An 18,502-nucleotide genomic window follows, 5' to 3' on the forward strand; every position below is an offset into this window, starting at 1 on the left:
CGCTAAAGACCAAAACCTTTAGCGGCGCTTTTTCCACAAACGCCGCTAAAGACCCAAACCTATAGCGACGCTTTTTTCACAAACACCGCTATAGCTCAAGACTTTTAGTGACACTTTGATTACAAACGCCGCTAAAAATACTATTAAATATTAAAATCAAACATTATTGATATAAAAAATTAATTAGTATTAAATATATACTTTTAGTCAAAAAGATAATATTTAATCATATAACAAATTAATTTTTTTAATCAAAATATTGAAAAATCATGTTAATATTTAAATTACAAAATTACAAGTTCAAATAGTGCAAGTAATTGATTGCAAAAAAAAAATGCACAAGTTCATAATGTACAGTAATCAACTTCAGGGATATGGATCATCTTCATCTTCATCATCTTCTTCATTTTCAACTCTGTGACCATCTTCTTCTCTGCTGCCTATGTGATTCAATGCTCTCCTTTCATCATCTTCATCGTCATTATAAGGCACAAGTGACTCTTCAAGAGGTGAAGATGGTGAATCCACAACTCTCTGCCATTTTAAGTCCCGGTCCCCGTCTACACTATCACCAAGTTCCCTTTTTGCTTTCATCTTCTTTCCCCCTCCTTCGCTCTCACAATTTCTGTTGCTATACCACAGTAGCATTCATCAATTAAACTAAGTTCCCATGAGATCTTCTACTACAATCGTTCACTTAAAATAAATGATAAAAAAAAAAGAACTATACTTTTAGATGCTGAGAAAAAAAAAAGCAGGAAAATTCATAGCCAACTATCTAGGGTTTTTATTGAGTACCAAATAAAACATAGCAGCATAGTAAAGAAACTTAAGTACAAAGGAGATTAGATAAATTTTCAAACAAAATATCAGCGACTAAAATATACTATACATTTCTTTTATTTTTTAAAGAAATTAGAAGAAGAGTTATAACAATAAAATTATGAAAAACCACAAGCCACAGTACTGCTGGGACATTCAAACTGGCATAAATTAAAGCCAAACTCCGATCAAGAAATGAGTATATAGAAAACAATCGAAGATTCTTCAAATATGAAAAAAAAATTAAAATCAAAATAAAGAGGAAAAATACTGGAAAAACAAAATAAAATATCAAAGAAAATGAAGCGAAGAAAATTTTAATAAAGAAAATGAATATGACCACCTGACGTCTATATTAATTTGAACATACTAAGGCCAATTACTAATTAGTAATTTGAACGTCTATAATATTTAAACATACAATAAAGTGTAGATCCGAAAGGACAGTTCACATACAAAGGCCAATTACTAATTAGTAATTTGAACTTCACACAATTTACAATCACCATTTATGATTAACATATTAAGAGATGGGTGTCAAATTAAGAAGAGAATGAAAAAGGTACTTGACTATAACAAGCATGTGAGAATTAACCTGATCCCTTCCAACATGTATAAGGCATTACAAACTTTTATAAACAAGGACAACTACAAAATGCATTTCATCACATCTCTTATATTTTTAAAGTAATAAATCGAATAAAAAATGAGAAAATCCAAGAAGTGGAAGAATAGATACCATCATGCATTTCAAAATCTTTGGATTAGATATTTGTGATCACATGTTAGGCTTCAAAGGCAAAAATAGCATATATCTAACGATATTGCTTCCATTTTTGTCATTACATATTAGAGAAAGTTACTTGGAAATACATTAGCATATATCTAACTGAAAAATTGTAAAAAATCTACCAACCAAATTTCTACATTATTGAATCGGGTCATACATTTTATACTTTGTATTTACAAAATATTGTTAGAAAACTAAGTTATAATTTTATATTTTGTAAAATTGTAAATATTATTGTCATTTTATAGAGCAGTAATGAATCGGGTCATACATTTTTGTCCAATTTTTACTGGAACACATACAAAGGCATAAACTTGCAGCCAGCTTTATATCAAAATGACCAGTTCTTGATGTCACTAAATTTATTCAACATTATCTGGAAGAACTATACAAATACAACAGCCATGAACAGGAAGACAACTAAACATCGTTACTTTGAACATTCAAAGTATGTTAAGGTTAAAGTATTAACTAGCGACCCATAAAAGAACAAATAATCACATTTTGAATTAACCAAGGTATTTCAGCATATTCAGCAGCCTATATGTCTAAACAATATACCCTCAACCCAAACAGAAATTATTCACCATAAATAACATAAACAAGTGCTGGTTGGGATAGACAATGCAAACAAAATGATGAGGGAAAAAAATCAGTCAGAAATAGGATACAAATCGTGCAACCAAACGATATTTATTGTAAATGCAAACTAGACCTAATCATTGTATCGAATTTGAAAACCTTTGCTCAATTTTATCTCAACTGAAGCATTCCTTTATTTGATTGAGGCTGACATAGACTTCCTAATTATCGCATAAGGGGTAGTTTAAAATATCAAGTATATAATAGGCATGCGACAAAATCCCCATGAACAACCTTGAACTAACTCATCACTGTTAATTAGCATATAAAAACTACGACAAAAGTTACAAATATGATGTCAGAACACTTACAAACAGTGTAGGAATAGCTGCAATGACTAGGCTTGTAAACGCCAAAGAAGCCTGCATGTATCCAAGTGATTGGTGTCAACCAATCCGAAAATATAGAAAATTAAAACACCAAACATAGTACTTAATACCAATGCACAACACTTGAATTTCTACCACTGCCTGCCTATAAAAAGAATCTATTTGATTTGCAGTAACAAGCCAAAGAAAATTGCAAAAAATAAAAATTATCCAACAAATTGTTCAAATGCCATATGCATCCAACAAAATGCAAAACACCGATTATAACAATTAAACTATAATCAACAAATGCAAAAAGAATTAAATAATGAAAAAAAAAGCTTATCTAAAAGAAAATAAAAATAATGAAAAAAATAAATAACAAAATAGGATAGATGAAAAAACCAAATCATCGAAAATAAGAAACGGGTCACCTTATTATCAATTGGTAGATTTAGATTTGCAGAAAACAAGTAATGATGGAAATCATCGAGGGTCAGTGCGTGTTTTCTGAACTTCGCCATATGGTGTCGTTTCTGCAGACCCTGCAGCAGAATCTCCTCCGCGTCGGAGACCTTCGCACCGCCTTGCCCCTGCGCATCCACCAAGAACCTATGCAACTGCTCCGCCGTCATTTGAGGCCCACCTTCGGCGTACTTCTCGAATGCAGCTATAACATCCGGTGGTGGTGCCGCCTCAATGAGTTTTTTCTTTTTAATGTTATTTTGCATGTAAATAACTTCTTTATATGTGTTATCGAAATTAGCATTAATTACTTTTGTTTCCTTTCTTAACTTTTATTCCATAATCTAGAGGTGATTACTTGAGAGAGAGAGAAATCATGTTTTTCTGAATGTTTAAGTTATTAGTTATTTTAATTTTAATATTTTTTTCTAAGAGAGAAAATTTTAAAATTTGTAATTCACAAAATCATTCATGGTTTTTAAAATTTTGCAAGCGAATATCAAAGAGCTGTTAGGAGTTGAGGAAACTCAAAATGTTATATAGGTATTAGCTACCGCCATCTTGCAATGATTCACAGACATATACTCAAAATGTGCAGTAAGCAATAATTCATAACATGCACAAACTTACCTTTTGAGCAGGCCAATTATATATCATAGACATCATCTCTCCTTTATCCTTTGCACTGAAATACATTCCACGTGGGCGTCTAAATAATCCAGAATAAATTTGGCATACCAGTCCTTATAATCGAGCAATTATAGCAACATGTCCAGGCCTTGACTCCGTTGGAGGCCGAACATGAGATACTCCCCAGCGACCTTGATTGATTCTTAATCACATTTCTTAAAAAGGGTGCTCTGAAATTCCCTTCCAAATCTGGCTCGAAAAATTTATCAGCACGTAAACCATCCACTGCAATGATATGGTTTTACCAAGACGTAGCAATTAGTAATTACACTAAACATTAAAAAATGAGTAATCATTTCAGGAAATGAAATGTTTCAAACATTAAACTGTAGATGCACCACAATAGTCATGAACAGCCCATCATTGAGTTCTCCATTTTTCATATAAAAAACTTATCATTTTAATATAAAGCTAAAACAAGTAAATAACTAACATACCCAAAAGGTTCTTTGTTTCTATTTAGCTGAATCGTCAGATTCGCATCAAACTCAACAAGCCATTTTTCACTATCAATCCTATTCAACAAAATCAAGGGGGTTGAACCCTAAAAAGAGAAGAAAGGCGGGTTTACCAACAAGAAGAACAAGGCGTTTAGCAGAAGAAGAGAAGCGAGGGGAGACAAGATCCATGCCATGAACAATGGGGGTCTTGAAGTAGATGTCGAAAATGCTTAACATGTAAACGGCATGGAGGATGACACCAAGTATAACCAGCCATGTTTCTCTTCTTTTAACCCATTTTTGTCTCCTGGGTATGCTTGGTTTGCCTAGCTTCGAATCTCGTTTACCCAAGATCCCATCTATATCCACCTTTTTCGTTACTTCGGTTTCTCTGTTGTAACCCAAAATTACTTGGTCTCACCTCTCTATAAACTCTTGCAAGAAAACCTCAAAGTGAAGAAGAAATTGGGAGAGACGCAGTTTAGGGTTTGGTTGAAAAACTCTTGTAAGGTCTCCATGAATCTGTACCCTTTGAGGAGATGCAGAGGGCTTCCAATTTGGGGAAATTAGGGGGAAAGATAAAGGGAATCGGGGTAGGGGAGAAATTGGGGGGAAAATAAAGGGAATCGATTTTGGGAAAAAGAAGGGGGGAAAATATATATTTCATTTGGAATTTTGGGATAAAAAATATATATAAACACAAAACGACGTCATTTTGCAAAAATATTACTGGCGTTTGGAAGAAAAACGCCACTATTGCTCTCTTTTTTTTGGCGTTTTTAACAAAAATGCCGCTATTTCCTACCTTTTGCGGCGTTTTTTCAAAAACGCCGCTAACGCTCTATTTCTTACAATTTTTGTTTTTGTATTTTTTAAATTTAAAAGAATTAGATAAAATTATAATTTTTGTTTTTGTATTTCATTTTTATTTGTTCTAATTTGGTCCTATCCAAAATAGATAGTTATTTATCCGTATCCATCTATTACTTTTTTATCAATTTTTTTATAATTTAATATTTAAATATATCAATTAATTGTTTAGATTAAATATTTTTAAATATAAAAGATTGTATAAAATTTTATTATTTAATAAATCTCAAGTAAACCTTAAATTCTAAACCATTTAATATATATAAAGTTTATCTATTATCTCTTAAATAATTTAAACTATAATCATAATGTTAATCTAAACCCTAAACCCCTAATCCCTATCTCCTAAACCTTAAATCATAAAACATAAACCCTAAACCCCTAACCCCTAACCCCTAACCCCTCTTTTACAATTATATAAGAACTTAATTAATATATAAATTAAAAAATACTAATTAATCTAAACCTTAAACCCTAACCCGACCCCAAATCTTTAAACCTTAAGGGTGCGTTTGGTTCGCTGTATTGGATTAGAGGTGTATTGGATTAGAGGTGTATTGGGATTAGAGGTGTATTGGATTAGAGGTGTAATAGCTAATCCACTGTTTGGTTGAATGTAATGGAATAGAGGCGTAATAGTAATCTTGTGTTTGGTTGAATGGAATAGAGGTGTAATAGCATAATGGAAAAAACTAAAATGACTAGAATACCCTTAGCATAAAATTGTTTTGGTAAATGATTATTGTTATTGTTATTTAAATTTTAATAATATTATTATTATCAGTAATAAATAATTTAATCATATTTTAACATAATTATTATTAAATATATTTTAATTAAAATATATAATTTATAATAAAATTCTTAATAATCAATATTCTTATATGAATTTACTCAAATCATAATATATGATACTATAAAATATAATTTGAAATAATTAATATTAAATATATTTTAATTAAAATATATGATTTAATAAAATTCTTAATATTAAATATTCTTATATGAATTTTCTAAAATCATAATATATAATACTATAAAATATAATTTAACATAATTATTATTAAATATAAGTTAATAAAAATATATAATTTATCATCATACTATAGATAAATATTGAAATTTGTCACTGTACTTTATTTTTATTTATATTTGCCGTTATTTTTTTAAAAAATGAGTAAATTTGTAACTTAATTTTTATGTTATTGAATTTTACCACTAAAATTTAAATTTTATTAATTTTTGCCACTAACTCTTATTTTTTAGTTAAACTCTTATTTTAAATTTATATTAAATTTTTATTTTTTAAATTACAAATATCTTCATTTAACTTAACGAGTAAATATAATTCTTGACTTTCCTTTCTCATCATCTAAACAAAAGCACAATAAACAAATTGTCAAAAAGAAACCCAAATCCAATAGTTGGGAGATTCAAAAGCTTTCTCCAATAATGTGTTTCTTCTATAAGAAACAATGCTTATAAGCAGCTTGTCAAAGCTCAAAATCTATTTAGTCCTATGTCATACATCCAATGTCATTTGTATATATGCTCCCTCACATCAGCACAAAACACAAGACTCAATATGAAGCATACATGAGAAGAAAACAGTTGGATTGAGTTAATGAAGTACATGCATCTTATGTGTTTTTCTTTCTCAGGGAAAACCTTTCGAGAAAAAAGAAAGTAGAAAAGGAATTAAAAAAATGTTGGTGAAACATTTGAGGAACATGCAAACAAGGTATCCTACAGCTAGTAGTGGTGATGAAATACTCTGCAACAAAATCAGCGCATCTTATAGAATTGAACTCTCGAAACCACACAACGTCGTCCGCTCAATGAATATTTAACCATTATATCAACGTCTCGGGGATTCTTCTTGTTTGGTGCAACAGTCATGCTCCCAATTATTGTCTCCCCTTCATAGATGGTTAAAACATCCTCTAGATAGAGGACTGTTTGCTTCCAATGGGTAGCTCGCGATATTGGTCCTGCATTTTGTATTTGCCATTAGCCAAGGCAAAGTTCTTCTAGGCTGGCTTGCTGATTTCTATTCGTAGATAAAATGGAAAGGACAAAGGATGGAGAATTTTGATGTAGATACAAACCTGTAGAGAAACCCATCAATTTGTGGCATTTGGTAAACGAAACATCAAAATATGCAACGAAAGCATGGACGTAATCATCACGCTCTGCAATAAGCTTGAAAGGTGCAGTGAAAGAAGCATCCCCAAGAACCATCTTAGAAATATCCATTGTCTGAAACCAGAAAACCAAAATAAATAATTCAGTTGTACTCCAAACACATTATTTTGTAAAATAATTTCCAATAAGTGTTCATATTTATAGATACCCAATGATATATACATACATACAGGAATATGCTTGTGTATTTTCTCACCTTGAGAAGGTGGCAATTTGTTACAATTTGTTTCTGGTCAACCGTGTCAACAAGAGGTTCCATCATAGCTTGCTTTTTTATACAACTCATGTCAAAGCCATAAACATTATTCCAAACTGTAGCAAGATGATGCCATGTAGAAAAGATGGGGTATATATAAGAATACAAAAAGTTGAATTGCAATGAAACACAATAGAAAAACTCGTTGAAAGTTATACAAATACATATGAACATGAATACCTAGATTTATATCAATTTAGCAGTCTGTTATACTCACATTCGATCTTGTCGTCTTTGTACTCGGCATCCTCAATTGCTGTCAAGTAAAGAGAAGCTTCATCTGGTAGCACAACTCCATCATCAACCTGACACGGGTGAAGGAATAAGAACTTTGATTGTAAAGAATGTAGCTTATAAGAACCTAACAAAAGTTTTGCTTTGATGAGCAAGAGTAAAAATAAATTTAAAAGGCCCAGCCCGTTCACCACACGAAATAATAAGGAAGTAAACTGCTCAAGAGAGCTTGACATGATGATGGAGTTAAAATCTCAATCAATTAACAGTTATAGCAGGAATCTAAGCTACTTTCTGCAAATTATAGCATGCAACAGAGAATTTAACTAACAAAGTAGCTAGCTGCCCCCAACCACACGAAGCAATACAAGAAGACACAACAATTTTAAAAACTTCACCATCAGGCAAGCCATTTGTTTCAACAATTTGTTTAGCCATGTCAGCCATATGGGAGCATTCAACCTAGGAAAGGGAAAAATATGAACAGCATTTGACAAATAAGAGATAGACGCTAGGAGTGTAAGAATTTAGAACAAACAGAATCCGGCAAACATTTCACTCGGAACTGATTGATGATATAATTGAATTATTGAATCCAATCACAGAGAACTATTTACCTAATGAACTAATCCTACTACAGCTGCTAGCTTAACTACTCTTGAACAATAAACACCAAACAGGTCCAAACCCCAGCATTAACAAGCACAAAAAAAATATTATAGAGGGAACAAATGCCCATGGAAAGGGTAAAGAAACCTCATAAAGCCATCAAGCAAACAACTCGCAACAAGAACCATTAATAAATGGTACAAATTAACTACCAAAATTGAACAACATTTTCCCAGATATTTACTCAAGCCCACATTTATTTAGACCAAACAATATAACTTTATATAGGACGCAATAGAGATGGAGAGAACCTGAAGGTTATGGGATTTTATATAGCTCCAGATATGCTTAACAGCATCGGAACGGGAAGCCTCTGGGGCTCCAAGGAATCGAGCCAAAGTAGGAGAAACAGGGGTAAGTTTAAAAATCCCAGAGGGTCGAGTGGTAGTTCGAGGAGTAGCTGGTTTTTCAGTCTTGGGTTTTGAAGCAATTTACATTGCTAATTAAAACAGAGAAAACGAGACAATTTACATTGCAATCGAGTTCCGATTTCCACCAGCAACAAAAACCTTTAAGAAATAGAAATCTACTCGGAACTTAAGCTAATTAAAATACAGGAATCCATATAAATTTGAGAGCAAAAGAGAGTTAGAAATATGAATTTACCTTTCCAGTTGCAGTAAACTCCGAAAATAAAAGGTTGAGAAGGCCAAGCGTCGGTTCTATTGTAATCTTCAGCAAAAGAAAGACAGAAAGAAGAAACAGAAGACGGAAAGGGGAAGCAGGAGGGTAAAACAGGGTCTAAAACTCAAGCAGCACCTAATCTGAGAAAGAGGAACGTAATAGAAATCGGTGGATTTTGGGGATTAGGGGTGTAATGTAATAGACGGGTATTAGCCAATACCCTGAACCAAACAGAGGATTGAAGTGGGATTAAATGGGGCCCACCGATTAGGGGTGTATTGGCATAGCCAATACACCCAACCAAACATGGTGTAAATCACTAACTCTTAACCTTTAACCCCTAACCTCTAACCCCTAACTACTAACCCCTAAACCTTATTTAATATATAAATTAAAAAACATTACTTAATCTAAACCCTAAACCCTAACCCAAATCCCTAACCCCTAACCCCTAAACCTTATTTAATATAAATTAAAACACACTAATTAATCTAAACCTTAAACCCTAACCTAACATCGAATTTATAAACCCTAACTCACTAACTTTTAATCTCTAACCCCTAACCACTAACCCCTAACCCCTAAATCACAACCCTTAAACCAAAATCCCTAATCCATAATCTCTAATTTCATAATCTATAAACCTTAAAATTGTAACTCCTAAACCAGCCTTAAATCCTAAATTAACCATATACCCTAAACCATATATATTAAACCCTAAACTATAATGATAATTAATTAAATATTTTAAAATTAATACTATCGTATCTTTTACAATTATATATGAAATTATTTAATATATAAATTAAAAATTAATCAGTCATGTACCCAAAAAATTTTAAACTTATTTTAAATAATAGTATTTCAATTTTTCCATTTTTAACAAATATTCAATTAAAATAAATTGAATTTTAATTAACACAATAAACAAATTAAATAGTAAATAGAAAGATAAAATATTTTTGCGGCACTTTTTTAAAAACGCCGCTAAAAGCCTAAGCATTAGCGGCGCTTTTTCAAAAACGCCGCTAAAGATCTGAGCATCAGCGACGCTTTTTAAAAAACGCCGCTAAAGCCCCGAAAGGTCAAAAAACGATGCCGTTTGGCTTAGATTTTTAGCGGCATTTTTCTAATGCTCATTTTTAGTGGCGCTTTTCTGAAAGCGCCGCTAATGCTCGATCTTTAACGGCGTTTTATGTAAAGCGCCGCTAATGCTCGATTTTTAGCGGCGTTTTTTGTCCAAACGCCACTAAAAGTGCCGCTAAAAGCCTGTTTTGGTGTAGCGAAAGCTGTTCAAGGTCTAGTCATCGATTCTATCAGGTGTAAATTCATACACCTATCTGTGTATATGTAGTTGATTACTCTGTATATTGTAAAGCTCATTCCTCTTTTTCCTTGGTGGTTATCAGGAAACAGAACACTTGGACTTTGAATGCTGATGCCTTTTTGATGATGAACAGGCTAAGACTGCTCAGAGTCTTCAATGTTCCGAATTCTCGTGGTTTCAAATATCTTAGTAACGAGTTAAGGCTTTTAGAATGGCATGGATATCCTTTCAACTCCTTCCCTTCAAACTTCCAACCAGAGAACCTTGTTGCACTTCTTCTGCCTTATAGCCGCATTGAAAAGTTGTGGAAGCCAACCACGGTAAGAGTTATTTTGTTTGATCAATTAATTTTGACCAAGATAACATAAACACAAAATATCAAAAATAAAATGGCATTTCATCTTTGGTTTTCTTTTTCATTTTTTTCTTTTACAGCCTTTATATAAGTTAAAATTGGTCGACCTCAAAGGCTCTAAAAACCTTGTGAAAACACCAGACTTCAGTATGGCCCCAAATCTTGAAAGTTTGATTCTAGAAGGTACTGGAATGGTAGATTTTGATCCTACCGTCAAGTTTCTAAGGAGGCTGAAGCTTTTGAATTTAAGAAACTGCAAGAGACTTAGGATTTTCCCATCCAAAATTGGGAATGGATCTCTACAAACATTAATTCTTTCAGGTTGCTCAAATATAGACAGGATTCCAGAGATCGTGGGGGAAATGGAATGTCTAAAAGAGCTTTGTTTGGATGGGACTAGTATTAAAGAACTTCCCTCTTCAATTGGACATCTCAGGCGTCTTATGTTACTAAATTTGAAAGGTTACAGTAAGCTTGAGAGTCTCCCGAGCAGCATAGGTGGGTGTGAATTCCTTAAAACTCTTATTCTCTCAGGTTGCTCTAAACTTAAAAATTTTCCAGAGAGTTTGCAACAACTAGAATCTTTGGAAGAGCTTAACCTAAGTGAGACTGCCATAACGACACCACCATCCTTCATTTTTCATATGAAAAATCTCAAGTTTCTTTCTTTACAAGGATGCAAGGGACCACCATATAGAGTACGATCACATTGGCGTTTTATTTCTAGGCCCACACAAAGACTTAGTTCGAACTCTATGACCTTGAAGCTACCTGCTATTTTGTCTGGTTTGAGTTCTTTGAAGAAGCTGAATTTAGATGACTGCAACCTTTATGATGGGGCTATTCCTGATGAAATTATCAGGTTCTCCTCATTAGAAGAACTAAGGCTTTTTTATAACAATTTCAGGACCTTGCCTACAACCCTTGGTGGACTTTCCAAGCTTACTACTCTAGTACTGACTGACTGCAAAAGCCTTAAATTATTGCCCGAGCTACCAGCAAGCATAAAATTATGGTTAGATGGTTGTGGTTCATTGGAAGCGGTTGCAAATTTGACTACAGGTTTCAATTCACGGGTTAATGGATATATTTGTGCTTTTAACTGCTTCAAATTGGCAGAGGGTAACGATGCAGTAACAATGCAGGCGATCAGCGGAACAAAACTGTATTTTGTCGATCCTGTCAATCATATGTTGTAAACCATTGGCTACTCTCCTAGCTTTATATTGTTTTATCCATTTTCTTTCATATAGATTTATCTTTTTCGTACAACTTGTGTTTCAATTTTGTTATAGACGGAAAATACAAATGGTTAAAATCATTTAATTAGCTAATTCAGTAAAGTTTTCTCTATCGGCTTTGTTATCGAATTTTTCTTAACTTACTGACTAGTCATTGAAATAAAGAGAGAGCAGAGTGAATTTAGCAAAGTGAGGAAGAAAAAGCAAAGGGAACTTTCAATTTTAAGTTCGTTTTCTAAACGACTTGTGGTCCCATACATAAAATTCCTGTTAAATTTAGATATATTATCTTAATTGCTCAGTTAATATTAAAAAAACTTATATATAGTTTAATAATTTTAGTTAGAATATAATTTTTCCATATAAACATTAATTTTTTTTTGTATTTAGGTTACTTAATAAATTTTATTATTTTTGAATAATGAAATAAGCTTCAAAGTTAATCAAGACTATTCTATATTGGGTTTAATTAATAATAGAAATTTTAAAACATTGGATAATAGCATAGTCATTCTATCCTTGGATAACATTTTGAAATATGCGTTCAAGAAGAAATTGAAGCGTAATCATTTCCTTCTTTTGAGTAACCATTGTATTCTAGGGGCAACAATTTCAGACCAGTTGTGCCACAGTAAAGAAACTAATAAATTAAGAAAGCTTCTTGGAAGTGTCTTGCCTATAGCCTTTCTCATTACTTATTCTTTTAGCATTATTCTACTTGGTTGTATTAGTCCATCCCAAAACCACTATATACAACAATTTTAGGATGCATATACTTCATGAAAAATGAAGAGTCTGAGGTAACATAGATTGAGAAGTGTATAGAACAACAGTTTCAAGGTACAAAACAGAAAATTTGGAATTAAAGTTTAATTAGGAGCCAACAAATTTTTACATTGCAAGCTAGAGGTTTATAGTTTGAATCTCATTGTTAGATCAAGCCTTTCATGTTCTTGACAGATTGGTCAAGTTTGCAAGCCGAGTTTCTATTTCTTAAAAGTTTTTATTTTTATAATTGTTACGCTCTTATGATCACCAACCCGAAGACCAAATAAGGTTCGGGTCTCCTACTCGAGACCTGAATAGGGCTCACTAGATGGATACGGGCAAGCCTTATAGTATGAATCTCATAAGAGGTGTTCACAAGAGGAGCTCATGGATCCTGCTCACTCATGATAGGGGGTGTTCGCAAGGGGAGCTCGCGATCTCAACTCGCAGATGCCCAAGGAGTGTCCAGCAGGCAACCCAAAACAATACACGTTTCCAGCATGCAAAGAGTTTGCTAGGAACATCAATTCTATGAACAGAAGCTATGCATATAAATATTCTATTGCCCCCTCTAATGAGACATAATGAAAATTTACTTAACAATTGGTGCGGTGAGCGTGGACAAATTTCCAACTGACAGATTTCTTTCAAGTTCGGGAAAAATTACCAGAAGTGAAGATGGTTCACCCAAATAAGAATTTCCCTTTCAATCTTTCGTCGAGACAGGTTGGAGCCTCGAGTTCTAGCAGTTAACCTAATGAAGCAGATTTGTTTGCCAATCAATCGGAAAACTTTGACAATGTGGCCTATCAGGGAGTTTCCGGTCCATTGGGCTTGAACATATCCACTGGTTGTGAGTTGCCACTCCCTCCCAACCAATAAGCATTGTCACAATAGTTGCTTGCTCTCCAGGAGCAGATGAAGTTAATGAAAGATCAAATGGTTGCGCAAGAGGAATGGTTCGAGCAACAATAGACTTCTCAGCAAGAGTTATTGAAATAGAATAAAGAGTTAAGAAGGAAGGTAAGCTCTGACACTTCTAATTTTTATGACAATGTGAGTGCACAGGACAAAGCTTCAGGTATGCATGCAAGAGAATAGCAAAACGAGATGGATGAGTTGCAACAGGACGTGAAAAAGTTGTAACAATCCATTGGCCCCTGAAATAGCAACAGTGAACTTGTCGCGTGATTTTAAAGTCCCAAAGGACATGTTTGAGAGGAGAAAAGACCTGCGAGCCCATTTAATGCAATACAATTATTATAGCTGAGAGCATTGGATTCGGAAAAGTGCAAAGCTTTTTTCACGACACTGAAAGGGAGTGCGAAAGATTGGTACTTTTCCTTTTCTCAAGACTCAGTTCAAAGTTTTTCTCAATTAGGCCAGATGTTCTTGGGAAGATTCAGGCTCCACAAGGCAACCATGAGCACGCCTACGGGGTTAATGTCAATGAAACAGAGGGAATGAGAGTCTCTCCAAAATTATGTAAAGCGATTTCATGAGACGAATTTGAACACGAAGAATTTGAAGGATCAGTAGGCTATCGATGCTTTCATCATGGGGGCAGAAAATGAGCATGTACAATACTCCTTTACCAATAACAGGCCACAGAGTTTGGCAAATCTTTACGAGCGAGCCTACAAGTTCGTAGAGGCAGAAGAGATTAAAAGGGTATCGCATAGCACTGTTCAGATGGAAGACAATTAGTTTAGAAACTGAGAGGCAACTCGCAATAAACAAGGCCCTCCTAGCCAGTCATTACGAGCAAGAGGTGATAGCTAGCAAAGAAATCAGATGCAAGGTGATTCTCTTAGGGCTCTCTAGAGGTTTCAACTAGAGCATACTAGGAAGTACATTCCCTAAGGTGTGTTTGAAGTTTACACTCATTTTAATGCTACCTATTCTTACATTCTGAACCAGGTAAAATGTCTTGGTATCCTGCCCAAGCCATCTCCAATGAGGTATAGTACAATGAGGTCCAACTCGAGAGACAGATGTGCCTTCTACAATGATGTTGGACACTAAAATAAGGATTGTTTCACTCTAAAGGATGCAATTGAAGAAGCAGTGAAAAATGACGAGCTTGCCAAGTTTGTTGATCAAGGTGTTTCCCAGTAAGGTCAGACTTCATATGGTGATCCCAAGGGTAAATAGAAGGTTAAAGGTACCATCCATGTAATTATAGGAATAGATAAAAAGTGGGTAGGTTTTAGTGCAAAAAATAATGCGTAGACGAGAAGTGTGATGTCTATTAGCACCCCTAAAAGGTCATATTAGCAGGGAGAATAGAGCGTTGAATTCGGTAATGATGATGAGGAGTTGGTATTTGACGAAAAGGGTAATGATTTTATGGTTGTGTCTACAACAATAGTAGGTTTTAAGTTTAAAAGGATACTTGTAGACAGTGGTAGTGTAGTAGAAGTGTTATCTTGGGAAGCATATCAGAAGATGGGGCTAAAGGAGCAAGTATTGTCCAAAGCTAGCCCACTGTATAGTTTTGCAAACCATCCTATTGAGGTAAAAGGCTCGACCACTTTACTTGTCACCTTGGGGATGACGAGCACACAACTACGGAGCATGTCTAGTTCTTTGTTCTAGACCATCCCATGGAGTACAATGCTATCTTTGGGCGACCAATAATTAAACTCTTTAATTAACTCCAGGACTAGCCTTCATACTCGATCAACTTAGGATCCCCTGTCTCCCATTCACTTTTGAGTTGATAGATTACTAATGTAAAATCCCCCTATACCTCTAGCATTTTGATATTGAATTCTATAGCTACATGGATACCCATGATGCATGTCTTGTATTTTGCCATATTGTTCGTGCAATTAAAATCCAATTTACTAGTAAAGGGATAGTGATTTTTGTTTAGGGATACTAAGACAGCCCCGATTCCGTTACCCATAGTGTTGGAGGCCCCATCAAAGTTTAGTTTCCAGGGATGTTCTTTTTGAGCACCTTCTTTAGTAGTCGCAATATACATCAGATTTTTATTTGAGAAATCGAAATTCAAAGGCTCATAATCTTTTAGAGCTCTACTGGCAAGAAAATCTGCTATTGAACTCCCTTTTATTGCTTTCTGGTTCACATAGGCTATATCAAATTTGGAAAATTGAATTTGCCATCGAGTCATTCTTCCATTCAGAGCAATCAACTCCATCACATACTTTAGAGGGTCCATCATTTAGATTACCCATGTTGTATGGTACAACATGTATTGTCTTAGTCTCAGGGTTGTCCAGATTAAGGCGCAATACAACTTCTCAATTGGAGAATATCTTGTCTCCCATTCATTAAACTTCTTACTGAGGTAATATATCGCTCTTTTCTCCCTGACTCATTATGTTGGCCAAGTACGCATCCCATGGAATTTCCAAATATTGCCAAGTACAATATTAGTGGCTTTTCTGGGTAATGTGGCATTAGCACTGGGGATTTAGACAAGTAATGTTTGACCTTGTCGAAAGTCTTCTGGAACTCCTCATCCCATACGCCTGGATTGTGTTTCATAAGGAGATGGAATATGGGGTTGCATTTCTCAGTTAGTTGTGAAATGAACCGGACGATATAATTTAGTCTTCCTAGGAAACCTTGAACTTCTTTTTGAATGCGCGGCAGAGGCAACACATATATAGCTTTAACTTTAGATAGGTCGATCTTGATCCCTTTTTCACTAACTACAAACCCTAGCAATTGTCCTGCCCTAGCCCTGAAGGTACATTTTGCTTGATTGAGATTTAGCTGGAATTTTCTCAACCTCAAAAATAATTTCCTCAAGACTTACATATGCTCTTTTTCTGTTCTGGATTTTGAGTTCATATAATTGACATAAACCTCAATTTCTTTATGCATCATATCATAAAACAATGTTACCATGGCTCTTTGATACGTTGTTCTCACATTTTTAGTCCAAATGGTATCACTTTATAACAGAATGTTCCCCACATAGTTACGAATGTCGTCTTTTTCTTGTCTTCTTAAGGATGCATCTTTATCTAATTGTAACTAGAAAAGCCATCCATGAAGAAGAACAGTGAGTAACCTGCCGTGTTGTCCACTAAGGTGTCAATGTGAGGCAATAAGAAATTATCTTTTAGGTTGGCCTTGTTTAAATCTCTATAGTCTACACACATTCATACTTTCCCATCTTTCTTCGGAACGGGGACAATATTAGCTACCCATTATGAGTATTTAACCACTTGTAGGAAACCAGCATCGAATTACTTCTTAACCTCTTCTTTTATTTTCAGCAAGACGTCGGGCCTCATCCTTCTGAGCTTCTGTTAAACTGGCTTGTACTCTTCCTTTATGGGGAGCCAGTGTACCACGATATTAGTGTTTAACCCAGGCATATCTTGATACGACCATGCGAAGACATCTTTGAATTCTTGGAGCAACTCAATGGGGTTTCACTTTGTCTTTGCGGTGATACAAGCTCTGATCTTCATCTCTTTCTCTTCTCCTAAGCTCACAATGTCTACTGATTCTTTGTGAGGTAGGATTTGTTTCTCATCTTGTTCTACCATCCTTAACAAATTAGGAGATAGGTTACAATTTCGATCATCTTCAAAGTCCTGAAGTTCCTCTAGACACATATCTTACTCAAAAGGAGATTTTGAGTCAGTAACAATGTCACTCATATCATTGATATCTGGAGACCTGTTATATGAACGAAGAAAAACCCAAAAAATAAATGAATCTAAGAATAATCATTTGTGTGGTATGAGTATGAATGAAATGGAAGAAATAAAAGAATATTTGCCAAAATGAAACACAAATATGCATTTTATTAAAATAAAGCTATTGGACATACGCCTATTTCACAAAAGGATTCTTATTGCTCACAGGCTTAGAGCAATAAGTGTGCTTTGATCATTACTCTGAATTAGTTCTAAAAATTGCAGGGATCTTTTTCGCAATCTAATTGTTCAGAACACTTTCGAGGATATAAGGACAAATGTCTGACAGGTTTTCTTCCCTAATTCTTTATTTGGATTTGGCGTTGATGCTTAGATTTCCCAACATTCCTTCCAGTCCTTTGACCTCTTCAAAGAATTCCAACTCTTTGTTATCCATTAGACTCTGTACCAAAGCTTTGAATTCAGCACACTTTTGGATTCCATGACCTTCTTTAGCGGGGAACTCGCAGTAGCTCCTCACTTCTTTAGGTTTCTCCTCTGAATCTTGCATGATTATCCTCCGTCTATCATCTTTTTCCAAACTCATTTTAGTGAGATTTTTACTTCCACCACATCAATTTTGGTTCTCTTTCCTCCACTTTCAATTATCGCGTTTACCCCTTGATCTGAATGACTGGGTAACAGATTTCCTACCACATTAGGTCCTGATGGATCATCGAACCTAACGATCCCCATCTTGATGAACCTCTTAATCAACTTTTTGAATGTAGTACAGTTCTTAATTGAGTGTCCCGTTATTCCTGCTTGATACTCACGTTAAACATTCACATCGTACCATTTTGGGAATGTAAGTTTCATGGGTTTTAAGTAAAACAGGGGTACCACATACGCATTGAACATATTCTGACATAACTCCCTATATGTCATCGGGATAGGTGTGAACTGGAGTTTGGTCTTGAGTTAGATTCTTGCCTTGAGGGGCCTTAATGGCTGGTTGTTACGGTCTTTGGTTGGACTACAGTGACAGTCTTGAATAACCTTTATTATACACGCTCGCGTTACTCACTTCATTTTCCTTATTCCTCGGGGTTGATCTTTTGGCATTTTTCCCCGCGTCTATTTTCTCGCTCCTTACTACATTTTCAGTCAT

General features: G+C 34.5%; 2 protein-coding genes across 3 annotated transcripts; both read right to left on the reverse strand.

Annotated features, from left to right (window-relative positions):
* Positions 1–231: 231 nt before the first annotated feature.
* On the reverse strand, positions 232–4,790 carry LOC107917811 (phosphoinositide phospholipase C 5). Of its 2 annotated transcripts, none has more exons than XR_005909244.1 (4): positions 4,289–4,790; positions 3,658–3,942; positions 2,566–3,232; positions 232–631 (listed from the first exon to the last, which is right to left on the reverse strand). XR_005909244.1 is itself a non-coding variant. In XM_016847143.2 (4 exons), exons 2-4 carry the CDS (start codon positions 3,291–3,293, stop codon positions 617–619), a joined length of 363 nt encoding a protein of 120 aa, XP_016702632.1. In that variant the 5' UTR covers positions 3,294–3,942; positions 4,289–4,790; the 3' UTR covers positions 232–616. The 2 variants fall into 2 exon arrangements, 1 of the variants encoding a protein (XP_016702632.1); XM_016847143.2 differs by having other exon boundaries at positions 2,566–2,616; positions 2,997–3,942.
* Positions 4,791–6,423: 1,633 nt separating this feature from the next.
* LOC107917810 (probable protein arginine N-methyltransferase 1) lies at positions 6,424–7,973 on the reverse strand. The gene is made up of 4 exons (XM_016847140.2): positions 7,706–7,973; positions 7,429–7,544; positions 7,136–7,286; positions 6,424–7,018 (listed from the first exon to the last, which is right to left on the reverse strand). The coding sequence occupies exons 1-4, from the start codon at positions 7,956–7,958 to the stop codon at positions 6,813–6,815; spliced, it is 726 nt and encodes a 241-aa protein (XP_016702629.2). The 5' UTR covers positions 7,959–7,973; the 3' UTR covers positions 6,424–6,812.
* Positions 7,974–18,502: the final 10,529 nt, after the last annotated feature.

This window comes from Gossypium hirsutum, chromosome D01 (genome assembly GCF_007990345.1).
Source record: "Gossypium hirsutum isolate 1008001.06 chromosome D01, Gossypium_hirsutum_v2.1, whole genome shotgun sequence".
NCBI classification, from domain to species: domain Eukaryota; kingdom Viridiplantae; phylum Streptophyta; class Magnoliopsida; order Malvales; family Malvaceae; genus Gossypium; species Gossypium hirsutum.

Bases quoted from the DNA above. Each gene is read 5' to 3' on its own strand.
- LOC107917811 (XM_016847143.2), bottom strand. From the start codon at position 3,293: ATGCAAAATAACATTAAAAAGAAAAAACTCATTGAGGCGGCACCACCA. The intron at 2,617-2,996 runs GTGACCCGTTTC...GGATACATGCAG, and splicing joins ATCTACCAATTGATAATAAG to GCTTCTTTGGCGTTTACAAG.
- LOC107917810 (XM_016847140.2), bottom strand. From the start codon at position 7,958: ATGTCAAGCTCTCTTGAGCAGTTTACTTCCTTATTATTTCGTGTGGTG. The intron at 7,287-7,428 runs GTGAGAAAATAC...TTCTGGTTTCAG, and splicing joins CAAATTGCCACCTTCTCAAG to ACAATGGATATTTCTAAGAT. The intron at 7,019-7,135 runs GTTTGTATCTAC...TACAAAATGCAG, and splicing joins ATTGATGGGTTTCTCTACAG to GACCAATATCGCGAGCTACC.